This window comes from Manis pentadactyla, chromosome 10, assembly GCF_030020395.1.
Source record: "Manis pentadactyla isolate mManPen7 chromosome 10, mManPen7.hap1, whole genome shotgun sequence".
NCBI classification, from domain to species: Eukaryota; Metazoa; Chordata; class Mammalia; order Pholidota; family Manidae; genus Manis; species Manis pentadactyla.
In genome coordinates, this window is record NC_080028.1 from 5,172,133 (window position 1) to 5,194,108 (window position 21,976).

A 21,976-nucleotide genomic window follows, 5' to 3' on the forward strand; every position below is an offset into this window, starting at 1 on the left:
GTCCTAATTCCTGGACCCTGGGACCTTACAAGGCAAAAGAAACTTTGCGGATGTGATTAGTTAAGGATCCTGAGAAGGAGAGAGGGGTCTGGATTAACAAGGTGGACCCAGTGTAACTGCAGGGGTCTTTATAAAAGGGATACAGGTGGGTCAGAACGGGGAAAAGGCAATGTGACAAGAGAAGTGGAACTGCTGGAAGATTCCACGCTGCTGGGCAAGGACAGAGCTGGGTGCCAGGGGATGGGGCACCTCCAGGAGCTGGCAAAGATTCTCCCCTAGAGCCTCTGGAAGGAATGCAGCCCTGCTGACACCTTGATTTTAGGACTTAAGACCTTCCAAACTGTAAGATATTTGTGTTGATTTAAGCCACCACATTTGTGGTACTCTGTTACAACAGTCACAGGAAACTCACACAGCCCTAGGACAGCCCCAGCTATTCATGGCATTTCTAAAGGCCCAGAACGTTCTTTGGCTGCACCCATTTTACTGAGCACCTCCTCGGTACCAGCCACCAAAGAGCTCCAATGACCCAACCACTACCGAAGCAGGCATGGCCTCAGTCACACGAGAACAAGCACCAAACCAATGCCATGGACAAGAACACACTGTCCCTGAGTGTCGCAGGTCACTCCCATGGGACGAGGCCTGAGGAATTTGGCTTCTTAATGGCAAATCCACTAAAATATTACCTTATATGCAAAAAGAGCAGGAAAGACTCACAGGTGGCATGATATGAAGTCACTTCTCCCCCAGGACCTTCTCAGGATGGCTGGGTGTGGCCACTGAGTGGGGGGTCAGACGGCCCACCTGCTCTCCTCTCCTCCTCCTCGGCCTGGTTACTGAGTGGCCTCAAGGGGAGAAGCCAGGATCTGCTGACCGCCTGACCATTTTGGCCACAGCTGTGCCCCATCATCTCCCTGGGCTCTGAGCCTTCGCATATGCCCTTCATCCCAGGGGGCAGCTGCTGCAGGCCCTCAATCCTGCCCCGTCCTTCCAGGTATCCACCTTCCAGCTTCTCAGGAAGCGGCCCCAGCCACTTTCAAATCATTCCTGCTCAAGGTCATCCTTCAAGTCACTAAAAATAGTCAACACCAGCCCAGATGTCAGTGTCACCCAGCTTCCAGACCCAGGCATGCCCGTCTGCCACACAGCCGGGCCCAGGAGCACATTAGGGAGCCAGTGGAGAAAACGTGCTCATCACAGGAAATCTACCCCCTTCCTGCTTTCCCCCAACACCCCCGGACCCCCCTGAGAGTGCTGTCCGGGGAAGAGGAAGACTGGAGTCAGGCAGAGCCCACCTGGGTGAGGTGTCCGGCCAGGTAACTTCCCCCAGCCCAAGTACATTCCACACACTAGCCCCCTGACATACGGACGCAAACTTCCACCCAGTGCTCCCCCCACCATGTGGCTCTGCAAGGCGCCTGGTACTCGTGTCCATGTCACCAAGCCCAAGAGGCCCATATGTGTTCTCATAGCTCCTTGAATGACTGCCTGCCCAGTTGTGAAGTTCCACTACCTACCTGAATTCTACTTCTTAAAGCCGTGCTCAGATCTCTGTCTTGCCAGTGGGTTTCAGCCCCGGGTAAGTTCAACTATGGATTCAATGAGACTAAGGAATGACAATGGAACGTTCTTGGGATGAAAGGTTTTATACCCAACTTTATTCCCACGGCGGCAGGTCAGTCACTAGAATCCCGTCCACTCAGAGCGAGTCTGCACGCAGCAAGCCAGTCTCTGCCTCTGGGCCCCTCTGTCCCCGCAGCCATCTCAGTCTCTGTCCTCGGCGCTGCCACCGTGTCACCCAGAGCACTGGGCAGAGCTCTTTATATAGAGTCAATAACAACGTATTGCCCACACGTGTGTAGTGAGCTAGCCGACCAGGGCCAGGTGAGAATCCTGGCCGTAGGAAGCTTCACTCTGTCCGCACGACCTTACCATCAAAGCAAACAAGCAATGAAACCCTGCAGTTCCCCTAAGACCTGTGCAGGCTTGCACCTCCCAGGGGCCCCCAACACCTCCCTTCACATCCCTCAGAGCCTCACACATCTTCCTCAGGGAGGCCTCCCACCAGGCCCCCTGCACTGACTGCACCCTTCCCTGGGTTGCCCCACACTCTGGAAGCAGACAGATCTGGAACAACTCACCCTGTGTTATGGGTTGAATTTTATCTCCCAGAAAGACATGTTGGAGTCTTGAACCCCAGTGCCTGTGAATGCGGCCCTATTTGGAAATGGGGTCTTTGCAGATGTGGCCAAGTTGAGATGGGGTCATTAGGGCGGACACCCTGATCACTGGTGTCCTTAAGAGAAGACAGAGACACTGAATAATCCTTTTTTTATTCTGCATCCTTTATTAAATACTTATTTTTATATACGCATGTATAGACTAAGTACTCATTTCAGAATTCTGCTTTACATATGTTTTTTGTTTTTTGTTTTTTGTTTTTTTCCTGGATAATTATTTTTTATTGAGTATATGTTTTTAAACACTTCTGTAAGGAGGCTCTTGCAAAATGAGATCCAAGTACCAAACCAGGCAGCAGACATAAGAGTTTCCTTTCGTACTTTTCATCCATCGAGATGAACTACGGGAAGAAGGGACACACTATGTAAAGGCAGAGGCAGAGGCAGAGACCCGATGCGCCCACAAGCCCAGGAGAGCCCGGAGCCCTGCGGCTGGAAGACACAGAACAGACCCTCCCCCCTAAGCCCCAGACTGGCTGACACCTTGATTTTGGACTTCTGGACTCCAGACCATGAGACAATACATTTCTGTTAAGCCGCCCGGTCTGCTTGGTTACGGCAGCCCCGGGACACTCACAGACTGCTGCTCCAGGGCACCCCTCGGCCTTGGACGGGATGCACCCGCTGGGTGACCTTGAGCCACACACAACCAGCAGCCGGCTCTGCCACCAGACGGGGCACCGACTATCTCAGACCATCCAGGCTCGCCCATGAGTCATCTACTAAACCACCGGGGCAGAGGGAGAAGGGAGGGTGACATGCAGCAGAGTGGGACCCAGGCCCACACCAGCCCCCTACTAATGCCTGCCTGCCTCCAGGGCACATGTCTCTGAATGCTTGTGAGCTTGGTGTTCCCACCTGAAGAGGGGTGGGCACCTTAGCTCATCTGTCCCGAGATGGGCAGACGCCTAGGAATTTAGAGGTATATGTACAGAAGGCGTGAGCAAACGTGCATCTGTAGCTGCAGGAGGCACTCACCACGCCTGCAGGGAGCCAGTGGAGGAGGCGGCACCCCATGCAGGCTGCGTTGCACCCAGAGTGCTCGGAGGCATCCTTTGTCCCTTATGGGGTCCACCCGTCTTCAGCCTTGAGTGCAATGAGCAGAAGGGATTTCTAGGCAGACGGGGCTTGGGGTGGGCTGGGGGAGGGGCTCACAGGATGGGGGCCTTAGGGACCATGGCCCACCCTCCTCTCTGAAGACGGCAGCGCCTGTGAGGATAGCCATCCACCTAACTCAGCTTCCCATGAGGTTCATCGCATCGAGAATCCACAGCAGCCTCGGCTCCCTCCTCAGCCTCCTGGATTCAGGCAGGCATGGGGGCGCCCAGCTTCCGGCAGCCCCGACCTGCCCCTTGCAGCACCCTCTCCCAGCTTCACCCTCCAGAGCCTCAGAGTGGACCCGCCCCCTCAGGGCATCGGTCTGGGCTCCCACCCCGCCAACCTCCCCCTCCCAATTCAAGGAGCCTGAGCTGCCCGTGTGCCAAGGGGCAGCAGATCCGCCAGGAAGTGAATGGATAAACTGTGGTCCACCCAGACAATGGGAGATTATTCAGTGCTAAAAAGAAACGAGCTGTCAAGCCACAAATAGACGCGGAGGGACCTCAATGCATACTCTAAGTGAAAGAAGCCAGTCTGAAAAGACTACATCCAGTCGGATTCCACCTGCACAACTTTCTGAAAAAGGCGAAACTAGAGAGACAATGAAAAGACCAGTGGTTGCTGGGGGTCTTCCCTTCTGCTCTCCCACTCCTGGGGTGGAAGGGTCCTGAAGATCCATGGAGGCAGCCTCCTAGCTCAGTGGTTCTCAGACTGGGGCAATCCTGCCCTCCAGGGGACATGGGGCAGTGTCTGGAGGCAGCCTGTGTTGTCACACATGGAGGCAGGAGGGGCTCCCAGCACCTGTGTGGAGGGGTAGGCTGCCCTTCAACACTGCAGTGCCCGGCGGCCCCCCACAGAGGGTCAGCCGGTGCAACCTGTGAGCTGACCTGGGTGGGAGGCCCAGAGGCTGGACATTTCCACACAACGGTGTGGCATCGGCAGGCAGGACAGGACCCTGGCTCGGGTCAGAAGCCCACGAGGGCCAGGACTATGCGTCCGCCTCCCATGGCCATCATGTGGCTTAAACCCATCCTGGCTTTCCTGGACCCTGCAAACCGGAAGTGCTAACTGAGCGCTGAGCATGGGCTCCCTGCAGCTTACAGGGCCAAGGTGGGGCAGGGGCCAGGCACCCTGCAGCCTACAGGGCCAAGGTGGGGCAGGGACCGGGCACCCTGCAGCTTACAGGGCCAAGGTGGGGCTGGGCCCCTGCCTCCTGACCCTTCAGGAGAAAGAAAGGCTCCTGCCACCCGGTGCCCACTGCCAGCAGGGAGGGCCTCCTTGGCACAGAGGGGCAGCTTGGACTCCTGGTCCCTTTGCTTTCTCCTCCCGGCTGGATACGAGGTGCTTGTTCTGAGTGGGGCCTGAGGGCAGGGGGCAAGCTCACAGCCGAGCCTGCCCACCTCCGTGATCACGCCGTGAGCCAGACGCTGGGGTGGGGGGGTCACTGCCCACACACCCCAACAGCCTGGCCGGGTGGCTGGGAGGACTCGGGAGAGGCGGTGAGTAATGCCTAACGTCCCCCACCCGGCGTCCCCTGCCTCCCTGGGGCTAGGAGAGGCTCAGCCACGTGCCTGACGCCCTGGCCTCCCCAAGGAAGCCCCTGGGATCTGGCAGGCTGCGTGCTCTGGGGCAGCTCTGGGACGGCTGGGGGCCAGGCAGGGGCAGCCCACATCCTGCGCTGGGAAAGCTGCTGCCTGCACACCGCGCAGGCACGAGCCCAGGGTCACAGCGCCAAGGGACCTTCTTCAGCCAGCCTTGCTCACCCAGTCAGCCACGGGGGTGACAGAACGGGTCGCGGGGCTGCAAGACGGCAGGGCTTGTTCCGACCTGTGCAGGCTGCCTTCCGTCCATCCACAGAAGGCCCACCCCAGCTCCAGGTGACTGGTCCCTTCTCATGCTTCCAGAAAACACCTCGCAGCCAGCCACCCCAAAGTCCCCCGGTGACCATCGCAGCGCCTAGCTTCCTTTCTGCCCCCAAGTCCTCACATTCAGTTACTATTTTGTTTTAATACTCCATTGTCCATCTCCAACTTGAACAGACACATTGTCCCCGTGAAGCCCTGCACAAGGTCAGGTACCTAGAAGGTCCGTAATGGAGGTCCGCTCAATAGCTGAGTAAAATGCGCACCATAACTGTGGGTAAAATTGTAACATCTACAGAATATCCCGCCTGGCTTTAGTGCATTTATTTGCATATCCTCAGGGGTGGAGAGAAGTTCATCTCCATATCCATGGATAATTAATTACCTGGGCAACCGAGGGCAGGGCATGTCTGAACCTGAGAGGTTAAGGGGAGGAGGCTGGCTTGCTGGCTTCTTCCGGAGCAGAGAGTCAGCCCTGGACCACAGTTTGTAAGCAATAAACAGGTTTTAAACTTTATTTCTCCCTTTGACTGATTTCGGGTTTTAGAGGTATTTTCCCCAGGGATTTCCTCTCCCTGGAGTTACAATAACCATGCCTCCTTCAGGGGTACAGATGCAATGGGAAGCAGGTACAAATGCCTACCACAGGACTGACCAGAGCTGGCCCTCAGAATGCTCGGCAAATAGTTTTGAGGGCCTGCTGTGTGCAGGTGTGTGGGCTGGTCACCAGCCAGGGCTGGGGTTAGGCAGGGCAAGGACTCAGACACAGGCCCAGCCCAAGGTCCATGAGAATGCTGGGGACCCACGAGGGAGAGGGTAGCAGTCCAGGAAGGCTTCCTGCAGGAGGTAAACTTGGAACCGAGTCTTGGAGGAGTCTGGCCCACAGAGTGGAAGGAGAGGGTGCCCGTCTCCATTCCCAGGGTCCCAGAGGGTAGGGAAGTATGCTCTGGATCATCTGAAGCAGGAGGAGGGCTGACAGGCTGGAAAGAGAGGGGACCTCCAAAGTCCCGATCAGCAGACCTCGAGCTTTCACTCAAGTTCCCTTCTCTTGTCCCATTGTGCGCCCAGCTTGAAATCCCCTGACCCGAATGGGCAGCGAGACATGGCCTGCAGGGTGGGCATGGAGACTCCTGGGCCCGTCTCTGCAGAGGGAGGAAGTCCGCCTCTGTCAAGGGCCTGCCTGCCCCACATCCTCCTCCACGACCTCACTCGGACTCCGGACAGTGAGGGGCAGGTGCCCCTGCACACCAGGGCTCAGAGGCGCAGAGAGCAGGGACTTGCCCAGCTGAGGCAGCTAGGGGCTGACACTCACAGTGGGACCAAGTCTGGTCCCCCTGACCACCAGGTCCTATCCGTAAAATAACAGCAACATGGGGAAGTTGTGGACATTGCAGAAACCTTAGAAAGTTCTCCTGGTCCCAGGCACTGGGAAATAGGTGGCGAGGAGGAAGGAGGGACAGAGCACAGCCAGCGATTGGGAGGGACAGAGCCCAAGACACAGAGGCAGCGGCTCCGGTCCACACGGGCATGGCGCAGGGGTCGCCAATGCAGGAGTGGCTACCTCATTATCGCCATTTACCAAGGAAGTCAAGAAACCCGCCCAAGGCCATGACGGAGCCAGGACTTGTTCCCTGCCTACCCCACTAGTTGGCGCACCCAGCGTAAACACGCAGCGGCTAACCTGAGCCCAGCCACGGCGTCTGCATCCTCGTGCACGGCAGACCTCGAGCCTGGAGGAGGTGACCGACATTGGTGACAAGAGCTTTTCCAGAAAAGACCTCTGGATGCAAAGGCAGAGCAGGGGGCTGATCACCAGGCCAAGGAAGTGGGGTAGGCGGCCCCGGGGCCACCATGGAGGGGTGCTCTCAGCTCAGGTCCCCAACTTTCAGAGCCTGGGGATCCCTTTCCTAACAGAAAGTTTCCCAGCCCCCTCCTCACATCAGCAGTTGGGTTTTGAGAGAAAACATTCAGCACAGCTTTGAAATTCATTTCTTAAGTCCCCACACTGCGCCCCTCCCCGCCCCTGCCCCCCTCCCAGCTGTGCCAAGTCTGTTACTCTCTGCCCCTGTGGAAAGGTCTGTTGTCTCTGAGGAGCTGCCTCAGAGACTGAGCTGAGAGCCTCCCTGCAGTCGATCTCCTGACCCCCCTCCTTCAACTGCTACTTTCTCCTCCAGAACTGTCCCCACACACCCAGAGTGGCATGCTTGGAAGACCACGGATGATCAAGCCAGAAATCAGGCTGTGCTCTCAAGGGAAGGGCTCCTGTCCTGGTCACCTCCAGACTGAGCACCAGTGTCCCTCCTGCTAAGGGTGCCCCAGGAGACTCCCAGGGAACTGCGTGCTCTCTTCTCCACCAGAGAGGGCAAGGGGCACTGGCCAGGAGCTTCCTTGGTGTCAGAGGCACAGGAGCATTTGGACAGCCACCATCTCACTCTGTCCCCAAGGGAGAAGGCCTGTAAGCCCAGGTTAAGAGCTCCAAGTAACCCCTGACTCCAATTCCCAACTGCTGTGTGAGTGACCTTGGGCCTGTTACTTAGCCTCTCTGGGCGGTGGTGTTCTCTACCGTAAAATAAAGTTACAAGAATTGCACTAGACGAAGCAGTTTAAGAGATTGGGACTGTCCCTTGGACCCAAAAAACTCACTACACATCACCTGTACCACTGTCCCCATTTCACAGGCAGGAAAATCGAGCACCAGAGGGATGGCACCAGTGCCACGGCGGTGCTAATAACGGCAGAGCTGGGCGCACCCCCATGCTGCCCAGGGCAAAGCTCCTTCTGTCAAGCGCTGCCTCCTGAAGACGGCAGAACGGACCATACCTCGCGGTGACAGGAGAAGCCAGACGCTGGCCAAGAGCAGCCAGTTAACAGGAAAAGGCAGAACCAGGAGCACATTAAAGAGAAACCCCAGCTCATCAGAGACCCCTACATTCAGCTTCCCCTGGAAACGCTGCCAACACCAAGACCCCCGAGACCCACCAGAGTGATGGAAACTTCCCAACACGCTTCGCTGCCCAAAGCAGGTGCCTGGATCGGGGGCCAAGGTGCCATCAGCCCAAGGACACCCTTATCCCCGTCGTCCTCACACCAACGTCCGGGTCACCTTCCCGGGAACAGGCCGCCCAGGCCCATTCTTGTCTAAACAACCTTCCCCTGCAAAGCAGAGGAGGGGAAGGGGCTGGCGGGGGTGTAGCTCCCGCTCAAATGCAGGGGAGCAGGCCGGGCACTCACTGCGGACGGGTGGTGGCTGGAGCGCGAGCAGCGCGGCCGGGGGTGGTGGCGACAGGCGCGGCGGGCACATGTGGCTGCGGGCAGGGGCGCGGTGACTTGCAGTCCGAGGAAGAGTTGCCTTCAGGAAGGAAGAGGAAGGCCGCAAAGGGCCGGGCCGCCGGGGACTGGGTTGTTTCTAGGTGATAGGACTCTGCTGACCACAAATTTTATTTCTATCTCCACTGCCAGCGGCTTCCCGGGCAAACAGACTGGAAAACAAGCCCACAGTGCGTGAAGAAGGAAGGAAGGGAGTGGCCTGTCCACTCTGGGGTGCGGCCTACGGCACCTTCTTTGGGCTCAGTGGAAACTCGGCGGCAGACTCCGGCCTCGGAGAAGCCTCCCAGCTCGCCTGGGCCCAGAGAGCGGCCACGGGGCAGGGCGGACGGGGTCGTAGGGCGGCCCGGGTCTGATGCTCTGGTCTCCAGCCCGACCCTGGCCGTGCAAGGCCCACCCAGCCCCCGCAGCCCCTCCTGGTCCCATCGTCTTCAGGAGGTCTGGTGCTAACAAGGAACACTTGTCATCCGTTTCCAAGACAACACAAATCAAACAGCAGCAGCAGGAAGTGGCCACCGGGCCGAGGCCGCCCGACGTGCAGAGGCCGACTTCGCTCTCGGCGGTGCTCGCTGCCCGGACAGACGGAGGGACCGAGGAAGCTCCTGGAATGCAGGGCCAGGGGCAGGAATAGAGCTTCTCCCCACCTTGGTCACTGAACACACAGCCTGGTTTCAAAACCAGGCGCAGGCACAAACCAGCTGGGTGACCCACCTGGACAGGCCACCTGTCTGTGCCTTCCCTCCTCAGCTATAAAACAGGATTAAAAGCAGTAACTGACCTCATGGTGTTGCCGTGGGGATAAATGACTTTACACAGCGCCTGGCACTACGAAGCACTATTAGCTATTATTTACGATAACTATTAGCAATCCCTAAATGCCAATGGGAACACATTCTGCTCGCAGGTGTTGCTTAATTAACACCAATTCCTGGGTTTGCTTAAGCAGGAGTACGTAATCCCAACAGAGAGAGCCTGCTCGGAGGTGGCCCTCCCGCCCAGCAGGGTGTGAGGAAGGAGCTTCAGGACAGCGAGCGGTTGTGAGCACCCCCCGAGGTCGCACCCTCCCGGGCCCCCAGGCCCCCGGGCCCCCTCCCACACCCCACCCACAGACACGGTCCAAATGAAGGGTCATGCAGAGTCAAGACCAGGGGCCTGTGGCAGCAGCTATGAGAAACCCCAGGCAGAGGCAGTCCCAGTGCTGGCTGACCTTGGCTTAACGGTTCTCATGTCTGTGCTAAATGATGTGCCCCCTACATTCATATGTTGAAGTCCTCACCCCAACTACCTCAAAATGTGACTGTATTTGGAGACAGGGCCTTTAAAGAGGTGAGGTAAAACTGGGTCAGAGGGGTGAGCCCTAATCCAACCTGTCTGGTATCCTTACAAAAAGAAAAATTTGGGTACAGAGAGATTGACCAGGGATGCACATGCAGAGGTAAGACACCCTCGGCAAGCCAAGGAGGGAAACCCACCCGGCTGGCACCCTGACTTTTGACGTCCAGCCTCCAGAACTGTGAGACAATAAATTCCTGTGGTGTGAGCCACCCAGTCTGCGGTGCTTTGTTAGGACAAGCTGAGCGAACTGACACTAACACAGAGCCTGGGGCCAGGCCAGCAACAGCACTGGGCTCCCCAGGAGCTGCCGCCTCTGCAGGAGCAGGGCAAGGGCATCCGGGGGCTCAGAAAGGAGGGCCCTCGCCAGCCTGAGAACAGAATGGCCGGGATCTGACCAGAGGTGCCCGGTCTGCACACAGACAAAGGGCAGGGGCGGGGGGTCTCCCAGCCCACACATCTCAAGTGGGCCAAGCAGATGCCAGGGGCCAGAGCTCAACTCCTCAGGCAGCAAAAATAACAGAGGGTCAGTCAAGAAAGGAATCACTGCCTGGCTTATAAAAAGAAACCAACAGTGCACTTGAAAAATTATAAAAGTATCAGGAGCCCCTTGGTCTTATTTAAAGAGCCCAGTTTAGACCACTGTACTTTAATACAGCTTAGGTTTCACTTATTCACCATATATTCATCGAGCACCTCCTACCTGCCAGGCACTGGGGATTTGTGATGCTGGGCGAGGCAGGAAAAGCTCAGGTCCTTTCGTGCCATTTGTGACTAAATTAAGGGATGGCACGTGCATGATTTCATTTGGCTCTGCTCACAGCCCACAAAGGCAGCAACACAAGAATTATTATTACCACCAACCCCACTTAACTGTGAGAAACTGAGAAAACTGAGGTTTTAGGGGGTTAACCAGGCTGCTCAAAGTCAGAACCCCATCCCCAGATGTGTGCTGTGCATCTACTACATGCCAGGCATTGCTCAAGTATGGGTATAGCAGTGAGAAAGACAGAGGGCCCACCTGCAAGGGAGCAGTATCAAAGTGGAAGAAAGACAACAATTAAATAAATGCAGTATTCCACTGACTGCTACGTGCTGAGGCACCATGTTAGTAAGGTCATTAAAACTAAACCATGCACAAGTTACCCATTTCTTCCTGTTATAGGCAGGTTATACCCATCTCAACGTAAAGTGCTAGAAGTTAAGTAAGTGCAAATTCTACCTCTTTACTGAAATGTTTCCGTCTAGGAGAAAGCCATGTCTGTACTCTCCCTTCTGGCTGCATCAGTCATGGGCCCTGAACTGGCAATCCTAACATGCTGAGTTCTAAAAAGCAAAGCATTGAGTTGAAGGACAAAAATATTTCAGGACAAAGGGTCACCTGGATGGTGACTGAATAAGGTGTAGATTCCACTGGAGCCACCGGCCTGGTACTGTTGGTCACTCCATAAACCTTTGCTGTCTCACGACTTCCATTTCCTCTTAGCGGTCTCAGGCAGGATGGGCCTCAGGCAAGCCTCTCAGGGGCCCTGCTTGTCTGCTGGTGGGACAGGCCAGGCGCACCCCCACATGTGCTCTGAGAGCTGCGTGTGGGGGAGACCCTAGGCCTCACTCCCACCACACAATGTAAGAGCCCAATAAATGCCACTCCCTTTCCTCCACCAAAGCCCCAGTCAGTACGTACAATCAATTAAACCCAGGAATCAATGCAGAGAATAACCTGTAAAGGCCCCTCCAGCTCCAAGCACCCAGACTCTTGGAAGAGCTGAGTGATGTTTTACAGCCACACATCTCAAAGCCAGGGAACCCTCTCAGCCCCGGGATAGGTCAGCCCCTCTTCAAAGTCATGCCATCAACCTCTGAGAGCCTCTGGATCTGAAGCTCTAGAAGATTCTTAAACACTAACCCCAGCTTCTGGGAAACCAGTTGGACCCTCAACAAATGCAAGCACCCAAATGTTTCCTGCACTGTAATTGAGTTTCTTTCTACTCTTTTAACATGGCCTCCATCTGGGCACTGCCAACCCCAGGTCATGTATTATTCCCAACAGAACATGTTCAGAGGAAAAGGAGTCCAAGAAACCAAGGAAAGAGAGAGCCACGGGGAACCACACACTCACATAGAGAACCACGGCTTTGGCATGACTGCCACCAAACAAGGAAGTTCTAGCTATGTACCCAGGGGCTGGCGGTTTCAGCAGGAAGAGAGTGCTGATGTAGCCAGCATCACGCAAGTGATCCTCAGGAGGCTTAACAGAGAGAGGTATCCCATTGCCCAATCCCAGCACCACTCATACTGGTCCTCTGCCCATCCATGACAGAGCGTGAGCAGGAGACAGATGAGAATGCCTACCTGAGCCCACAAAAACTATCCCAGGCCTGTCTCACCAACAGTGGAGTTACACCCCAGGAGACCACACGTTGGGCCACTGAACATCTTGCCACAGACACTGGAAGCAGGAGAAGGCCTGGGAAGGGAGGCAGAATGTGGTAATACAGAGCATACTGACTTGGCCAGAACTGGGGATTCTGAGATGACTTGGACAATGGCAGTCATTGAACTTGAGCAGGACCTAAAAGGAGAAATAGTAGTACAGTAATAATAGGGGGCTTTAAAACCCCACTTACATCAGTGGATAGATCATCCAGAAGAAATCAATACGGAAACAGTGGCTTTGAACAACACATCAGACCAAATGGACCTAACAGATACTGCAGAACATTCCATCCGAAAGCAACAGAAGACAAATTCTTCTCAAGTACACATGGAACATTTTCCAAAATAGAATGGTGCTGGGATTGGGCAATGGGATACTTTTCTCTGTTAAGCCTCCTTGGAATCATATGTTAGGACACAACACAAATCTTAATAAATTTATAAGGATTGAAATAATATCAAGTTATCTTTTCTGGGCACAATGGCATGAAAATTAATTATGTGAAGAAAACTGAAAAATTTAAAAACATCTGGAAATTAGACAACATGCTACTAAACAACAAATGGGCCAAGGAAGAAATCAAAAGAGAAGTAAAAAAGTAACTCGAGACAAATGAAAATGTAAATATAACATAGCAAAATTCATGGGATTCAGCAAATGTCATCCTAAAAGGGAAATTCATAGCAATACACACCTACCTCAAGAAACAAGACAAGTCTCAAATAAATAACCTAACTACACCTCCAAGAGCTAGGGGGAAAAAAGAACAAAGCTCAAAGTTAGTAGTAGAAGGAAGGAAATAATAAAGATTAAGCAGAAATAAATGAAATGCAGACTAAAAAGACAATAGAGAAGGTCAATAAACCCAAGAATTGATTCTTTGAAAGGAAAAAATTGACAAACCTTTAGCATGACTCACCAAGAGAAAGACCCAAATAAAATTAGAAATGAAAGAAGAACTGTTACAACTGATATCACAGAAATACAAAGGATCATTAAGACACTACTATGAACAATTACACACTAAAAAATTGGATGACCTAGAGGAAATAGAAAAATTCCTAGGAATATACAACCTACCAAGACAGAATCATGATGAAAATAGAAAATCTGAGCAGATCAATTATTAGTAAGGAGATTAAATCAGTAATCAAAAACCTCTCAACAAACAAAAGTTCAGAACCAGATGGCTTCACTGGTGAATTCTACCAAAGAGTCAAAGAAGAACACAAATTGTCTCAACCTCTTCCAAAAAAACAGAAGAGGAGGGAACTCTTCCAGACTCACTTTACAAAGCCAGATTACCCTGATACCAACACTAGACAAGGATGCCACAAGAAAATAAAATGATAGGCCAATATCCCTGGTGAACATAGGTGCAAGAGTCCTCAACAAAATATTAGCAAACTGAATTCAACAGTACGTTAAAATGATCATATACCACAATCAAGTGGGATCTACTCCAGGAATGCAAGGATGGTTCAACATCTACAAACCAGTTAATGTGACATACCACATTAACAAAATGAAGGATAAAAAAATATGATCATCTTAAAAGATGAAAAAAAGCATTTGGCGAAATTCAACATCCATTTATGATAAAAATGCTCAATAAAGTGGGTACAGAGGGAATGTACCTCAACATAATAAAGGCCATATATGACAAGCCCATAGCTAACACCATACTCAACAGTGAAAAGCTGAAAGTTTTTCCTCTAAGATAAAGTACAAAAGAAGGATGCTCAGTCTCACCATTTTTATTCAGCGTTGTATTGGAAATCCTAGCCAGAACAATTAGGCAAGAAAAAGCAATAAAAGACACCCAAATTGGAAAGGAATAAGTACAACTTTCCCCATTTGCAGATAACATTATATTATATTTAGAAAACCCTAAAGGCCCTATCAAAAAATTAATAAATGAACTCAGTAAAGTTGCAGGATACCCAAAAACCTGCTGCATTTCTATACACTAATAATGAACTATCAGAAAGAGAAATTAAGAAAACAATCCCATTTACAATTGCATCAAAAAGAATAAAATATCTAGAAATAAATTTAACCAAGGAATTGCATATGAAAACTACAAAACATTAATGAAAGAAATTGAAGACAACACAAATAAATGGGAAGATATTCTATGCTCTTGGATTGGAAGAATTAATGTTGTTAAAATGTCCACAGTACCTAAAGTAATATACAGATTCAATGCAATTCCTATCAAAAGTCCAATGGCATTTTTCACAGAAACAGAACAGTCGTAAAATTTGTATGGAATCATTAAAAACTCCAAAGAGCCAAAGCGATCTTGAGAAAGAACAAAAAAGCAGGAATCACATTTCCTGATTTCAAACTATATTGCAAAGCTATAGTAATCAAAACAGTGTGGTAGTGACATAAAACAGATACATAGATCAATGGAACAGAACAAAGAGCCCAGAAATAAGCCCATGCATATATGGTCAATTAATTTACAAAAATCAATTCAAAACAGATTAAAGACTTGAATCCAAGACCTGAAACCATAAAACTCCTAGAAGAAAATAAGCAGTAATCTCCTTGACACTGGTTTTGGCAATGACTTTTCTAACCTAATGCCAAAAGCAAAAATAAACACATGGGACTACATTAAACTAAAAAGCTCCTGCACAGCCAAGGAAACCATCAACAGATAAGGCTGCCTACTGAATGGAGGAAAATATTTGTAAAATTAAAAATCTGGTAAGGGGTTAATATCCAAAATACATATTAATATATAAAGAACTCATACAACTTGATAGCAAAAAAACTCCAAACAAACCAAGTTAAAGAATCGAGCAGCAGTTCAGTGTCTGCTAATTCAGTGTTGGTGTTGAATTTACAGAAATAACTACCGCAAACAATGAGAATGAACTACATTTAAGAAGAAACAAGCTACACTGAGCACCTTACCCTAGCAGACAATTCCATCACCACCTGTCCTCATGAGCAACATCAAACTCCATCCCTTTGGTCTGTGCTCAGCGTTTATTCCAACTTTTGTCTAGGTGCTGGTGTCTCATATAAGTGTGTTCCCAGATGCCATTCACCCAGTTAAGTCCCACTGGGTGTCATCGTGCTACAGCCGGAACACCAGGATTTGGACCCTCGAAAGGTTCAACCACGTTTCCCACCACCAATTTCTTACACTTTTGCCCTCAGCCCATGTTTCTCCTGCTCAAATGTTGAGAAGTCTCCTATTGAAAGCAGTTCCTCTCGCCCCAGAGGTTGGAGGTAAGAATGTCCCTGTGACAATCAGCCACGAAACATTCATTCAAGAGCCGCCTTTCATTTGTGAATCCTTTCCACCTTCTCAGAACATAAGCAAAAAGGCTTCTTTTGATGACAAGGAGAGAAAACATAGCAGAAGACAGAAATCCGACCTGGGACTCTCCCATCTACCCCTCCATGATGCTTAGCAAACACGCCAGCAGAATGACAAGGTTATTTAAAACCAAGTGACAGCTGTCTGCATCTATTTAATGACACACCTTCTGCACCTGTCAAACAAGCTAAGGAAGACTTTTTAAAGGAAGAGATGTACAACACGTTTTATTTTCAGCCAATCTGATCGACACCAAGTACGAGATATTTTGAATTTACACCCAACACCCACAGTTTTGTGGCAATGGCTATCTCTCTTCCCACCTTAAGAACAAAAATGGGACACTATTAAAATTCATTAAAGTTCCCAAGGCTGACAGGGAGTGGTGTTTATACTAGAGGATTGTATGCCAGAAGAAATTGCTGTTTATCTTATGGCTGAAAAAATGTATAGAATGAAATTATAAGGCAGAAGTTAACCTAGAAGGGTTTATCAATTTGTAAGCTGTGGGCTTTGTGCGCACACAAGCTTCTCAGGTTTTTTTTTTCAAATGAAAAGAGATAAAACAATTAGTCCCTCTCTCTCCTCGCTTTGAAACCAGAACAGACTTCAAGATGAACCATGGAGTGTGTGGAATCAAGAAAAAATATGATCAACGCTGTGCTTACAACTTATCTCCATCACTCCCCCAGCAATGAAAGCAATAACAATAGCAATAATAGTAACTAACAGATCTAGGCACTTACTAAGTGCAGGGCACTGTAGGTTGAATAGTGTCCCCCCAAAATTGACATCTACCTGGCACCTGTGAATGGGACCTTCTTTGAAGATAAGGCCTTTGCAGGTGTGATCGAGTTAAGATGAGGTCGCACAGGACTAGGGCGGGCCCACCTTATAGGAAGAGAGGACTTTGGACACACAGACACACAGAGGGAAGAAGACCATGTGACAACAGAGCAGAGATGTATCTCCAAGCTGAGGGCACCACTGCAGGAACCATCAGAAACTAGGAGAAGGCAGGACGGATCCCCCCACTCCAAGCCACCCCCACACTGGCCCTGGTGCTGAGGGCTGAGGCACAGGGTCCCAGCTGCACAGCAGACACACCATCAACCCCAAAGCGGGCATTCCGCTTCTATCCACTGGTCTCCTGAGTTTGGCTAAGGCAGGTGCACCCCTGAGACAGGTCTGCTCAGACTGCCAGTAAATCCAGGCTTTGGACCATGGTCACAAACGCCCTCCTGGACACCTCCTGGGACGCAGCGTGCCAGCTCTCTGTGGGCCGTGTTCTTGGCTGAAATCTAGCACGAGCCTCTTCTCTCATCTTCGGGTTTTCTACAAGCATGCAGATTATGTTTTGGCAGCCAGTGCCACTTGATGGTCGATTCGTTAGTTTTAGAACCAAATAATCCCATTATCTATGATCTGACTGGCTCATATAATGATCCCTGGTTCTAACAAATATTTATTGAGCATGACACTATGCTTGGTACATTACATTTTTTCAAAAAAATAATTTACTTAGCTAGTGATCCCAAATCCCCTAATTTAATTTACTCTTAAATGTGTTTAATTGTCCCACAAATGGAACTGCAAGCTTCAAACCGAGGTTGAGACAAGCACAGAATAAAAATGAGACGAGGAGAAACGCTCAGCATTAGCCCCCACCCAGCCAGGACTCCACCGCCAGGTCTCACCCACCTACCCGTCTGAGCACATTCAGGGGCCACCTCTGGGCATTTAACAGTCATGCTCACAACCTGATGTTACCCCCACATCAGACTGGGAAAGCCAGGGCACAGAGAGGTGGGGTAATTTGCCCCATCAGACTCAGCATGCAGGGAAGGCGGCAGGCAGAACTGGAAGCTGGGCAACCCAGCCCCAGAGTTTGTGCGCTTTGCCCCTTGCCCCCCTGCCTCGAGGTCAAAACTCAGCCACAATAGTCCACGTGCAGCCCAGACACTGAATTTTTTTTCATTTATTTTTTAAATTGTGGTAAAATATACATAACATAAAATTTACCATTTTAACCATTTTTAAGTGTCCGGCTCAACGTCACACTGCTGTGCAACCAACGCCACCATCCATCTCCAGGCCATTTTCATCTTCCCAAACTGGAACCCCGTCCCCATGCCCCTCCCCGGCCCCAGCACCCACCCTTCTACTTTCTGTCTCTATGAATTTGACTCCTCTAGGGACCTCATCTGAGTGGAATCATACAGGATTCGTCCTTTGGTGACTTACTCTCATGTCCCAAGTTTTAGACGTGTTGTAGCATGTGTCAGAATTTCCTTCCTTTTTAAGGCTGAATGCTATTCCACTTGCATACAGAGCACACCTTGTTTATGCTCCACGGACACTTGGGTTGCTTCCACCTCTGGCTGCTGCGTATGGCGTAGCCGTGTCACTAAGGACCACAAGCCCAGGAAAGAGGGAGCTGGAGGTACAGGACAGATGCACTGACACCTCCCGGACGCCAGGCCCGTCCAGTCCTCTCACGGGAATGATCCTGATTGCTTGTCTACACTGTCCATGTTCTGCTCTGACACTCACGTCAACAGATCACTGCAAAAGGCACAGGTGGCAACAGTAGAAACTTTAAACAGCCATCTCTCTGAGAACATTCTAGAAAGTAGAACGTGTTAGACAAATGTGTGTGTTGGGTGGGTCAAACTGGGGACTGACCAAGTGCATCCCGAGTCCACATCTGGCCCACCACCGCTTTCTGTAAATAAGGTTTTATCGGCACACAGCTGCACCTATGTTTCTGTATCGTCCATAGCTCTTTCACGCCACGACAGCTAAAGTTGCTCCCAGAGACCAGAAGACTCATAAGTCTAAAATATTTACTCCATGGGCCGTTATGGAAAAAGACTGCTGACTTTTCCACGATTGACAGAATTTGTAACACAAGGTTTTAATATTTTCAAGGGGTGGGGGACTTTGGATTAGGGTGACAGCAGGGACACAGATTTCTTTCAGCACCCTCAGGACCAGGAAGGGAAAGTGGGGGGCAGTCCTTGGACTTCTGGGGCTGCCATGCCACCACGTACACAAGGCCAGCTCATGCTTGGGTGGCGTGCGCACCGCCTCCGGGTGGTACAACCTTCACGTGGCACTTCCCGCTTAAGTCCTTTAACTGCCTCCACCTTCAGGTGGCCTGTCTCCAGATCTGACTGTCCTCCTCCCCTTGTAAGGGCCCCCATCACATGGGGCCAGGCACCCACCCCACAGGACCGCATCGGACTTACATTAAATCACATCTGCAAAGACATGATTTCCAGTTAAGGTCACATGCATGGGCCCTGGGGGTTAGGATGTGACCACCTCTCTTGGGGATACAGTCACCCCTTACAACCTTCACCTGCTTCCTTTCACAGCCCCTTCTTGGTCTGCTGCACAATATTCACATGAGTCAAGTACTTCCTGGCATGACCTTCATTTATTAAATGCAGCACCAACTATACAACAAAGGGCTCCTTAGATAGGGTGGCTGCTTCCCCGTCTCCCTGCGCAGCTAAGTCGGATACTCCACAGCCTTGCGGCAGGACCATCGCCTGCTCACATAACCCCTGAGGCATGGAACCACTCACCCGGCCATGTCAAGGCTGGGCCCCCAGGGCTTGCTCAGTAACCAAATGCCCAGGGGCGGAGTCATGCGCTATTAGCGGCTACAGCTTGACTGCAGAACATTCTGTGCTTTGTATTAATCCCCCCAGTGCCTATAAACAGCCTCAGCAATGTAACAGCTCTTCCGGCCTCTGCCTCTCACCTCATGAAAATTATATATATTTTGCAGATGGGAATTTGCAGCCGTGAAGCACATGTCTTTGATTACATGGCAGCTGTCAAATGAGACCTTTTCCACTAACTGGCAGGAAGGCTTTTATGGCTGCCTGGCTAAAGTGTCACAGGAGATCTATGCTTCCCCACCCCTTGGAAGCCAGCAGCATCGACAGAGAGCCACGGGCCACCTGGGACTTCATTCCACAGTTTAGACAAAAGCCAGACACCGCACACCTGAGAGGAGTGTGTGCACGGCACAGGCGGAAGTAAGTATCCATCCTGGCCCTGGCTTTGGCTTCCATTTCTACTTATTTGTCCAATTTTCTCTTCCACACACCTGATGATGAACGTGTGCTTCCTTAGATGACACTTGACAGTTCATGAGGCCTTTTCTCCCACGTGAACACATTTAATTCTTAAAACAATCCTGGTTTTGGCAAGAAAGGGGTTGCCATCAATACCCGTTCAGAGAAGGGAATGGGGCTGAACCCAGCTCAAGGTCACCAGCTTCAAGTAACCCAAGTTTTGTGTCTCCCCGCCCATCCACAGCCTTCAAAGTCTTAAGAGGTGCAGAACATCTTTTTTTTGGGGTGGGGGATTTCTTTTCCAATAAGTTTAAGATGATGCAAAAAAAACTAAAATCATTATCTCAAACATAGTGCATAGAACCTATGCCCTAGATTGGGGGTTGGAAAACCTCAGGGGCCAAATGTGGTCCCTGGCCTGCTTTTGTAAATAAAGCTTTACTGAAACACAGCCACAGCCCTCCATTTAGTATTTTTTTATGGCTGTTTGCCTCCGGGAGCAGAGTTGAGTAGTTGCCAGAGACTGAAATCTGTACCATCTAACCCTTTACAGTCAAAGCTGTATATGTATATGACGACTGAGAATCGGAGGAAGGAATTTGGGTGAGTCCAGGACAGGCACACTCCCAGAGGCCTTGTATGCCCACAATATGGAGGCTAAAGCAGAAGCAGGCACGGGGCTTGATTAGGGCGGAAGCATCGAGATCCAGTTCCTGCCAGAGGTGGGCAGAGGCTGGGTCCCAGGCTGGAACTGCTTTGGCACTAAATCCACTCACTTCGTGTCCTGGATGCTGAGCCCTCGTCCTGGGCGGGTCTCCCGCCTTTAACAGGACTACTGCAGCTCATAAAGTTCCCTGCAGTATGCTCAGAAATCATGCCTAAAATCAGATCACTCCAATACTGAGGAAAACACAAACCACTCGATGGGGTCACCCCAGCCATAGGGACCCGCCTCCAAGCATCTTTTGCTGCTGCAGAAATCAAATCGACCTCCAAATGCCGTGTGCGCTTGTGTCCCCTGCTCACAGTTTTGCTTGGTGGATATTTTCATACCAGCTAAAATGTATGAACAGCACCGAAATTTAATCAGACCGAAGCTAACCTTGAGAATGGACCTTCCATTCTTGTCTGGTGCCTGACTTGAGAAAGGCGGGAGAGAGAGCCCCCTGCTGGCTGCCTGCTGATGACGCGCACGGGGGACGCTGCTCATTTGGACACCAACATACACGGTGCTCACAAGTCTGCAGGGGGCTTCCGCGAGACCACTCGACAAGAGACCTGACTTCCCGCCTCCTCCCGGGGCCTCAATTTCCTCACCTGCAAAATCAGGCTCAGTTTTCATTTCGTTTCTCTTGGACGGAGGCCCAGTCCAGAGTACAGCCATGGAGTCAGGGAGCGCGGCCTGGAGGTCGTGGTGTCGGAGCCATCCGATTTTAAGCACAGCTTGCCGCCCCAGGTCAGCTGCACTTGTGACCTGACCTCGACCACCTTGCTGGGGCTGACCCAGTGCGGGCGCAGGCTCTCCAGCCCCCACCCCCGGGATGCTGCAAGGACGGGAGCCACACACGCAGGGCAGGGTCACATCGGTGCAAAATCCCTGGGTCAGCCTCCTCGAGGCCAGCTTCCTCTGCTTTCCCAAGGCGTGCTTACCTACGACACACCTTTTCTGCTTGAAATAACGCAAGCTGGGTCTCCGTCACTGGCCACCTAAACTGTCCTGACAACGCCACTCGGCTCAGAGCTCAGACCGTCCCTCCATACAGAGGTAAAGAAGATTCCCGATGATCCACCCCATTCAAATGCAAGACCCCCAGGCCTCGGCATTTATCCTGGTGCTGGGATTTTTTGGTTGCTTTTTGCTTGTTGGGTTCTCAGCAGTGGCTGCTCACAGGCGTCTCAGGGGTGGGAAGGGCCCTGTGAGATGGGCCCCCATGGCCAGGGCCACACTCTGCCCCGGGGATCCTAGCACCAAACGCTGCCCCCAGTTGACAGATCTGCCTCCCTCCTGCCGTGCTGCAGCAAAGCTGGGTCGCTCCATCCTATTTCACCAGGCCTCCTCTTAAAAATAAACACACCTTGAAAGAGGAGGCCAGGCAAGAAGCAGGCTTCCTGTGGCTCATGACTGGCCCTGGTGCTGATCCTTGACCAGAGAGGATGATATGGCCTCTGCCACCAGTGGTCATGACCAAAGAGGGGACTGGGACCACCTCTGTGTGGCCCACCACCTCACCTCACGCACCCCACAGGCC

General features: G+C 51.5%; 1 protein-coding gene across 4 annotated transcripts in view; it reads right to left on the reverse strand.

The window, feature by feature from the left end:
- Positions 1-21,976, reverse strand: part of PARVB (parvin beta) — a 111,506-nt gene that overhangs the window by 72,743 nt on the left and 16,787 nt on the right. Inside the window, exon 1 of one of the 4 annotated variants that reach the window (XM_036931360.2) lies at positions 15,532-15,724. The exons of 1 other annotated variant lie outside the window; for it this stretch is intronic. In XM_036931360.2, coding sequence (XP_036787255.2) covers positions 15,532-15,709 — 178 coding nt within the window. In that variant the 5' untranslated portion in view covers positions 15,710-15,724. Of the gene's footprint in view, positions 1-8,434; positions 8,665-15,531; positions 15,725-21,976 lie in introns of those variants that run through there. 2 more of the 4 variants (XM_036931364.2, XM_036931362.2) reach the window with 2 other exon arrangements.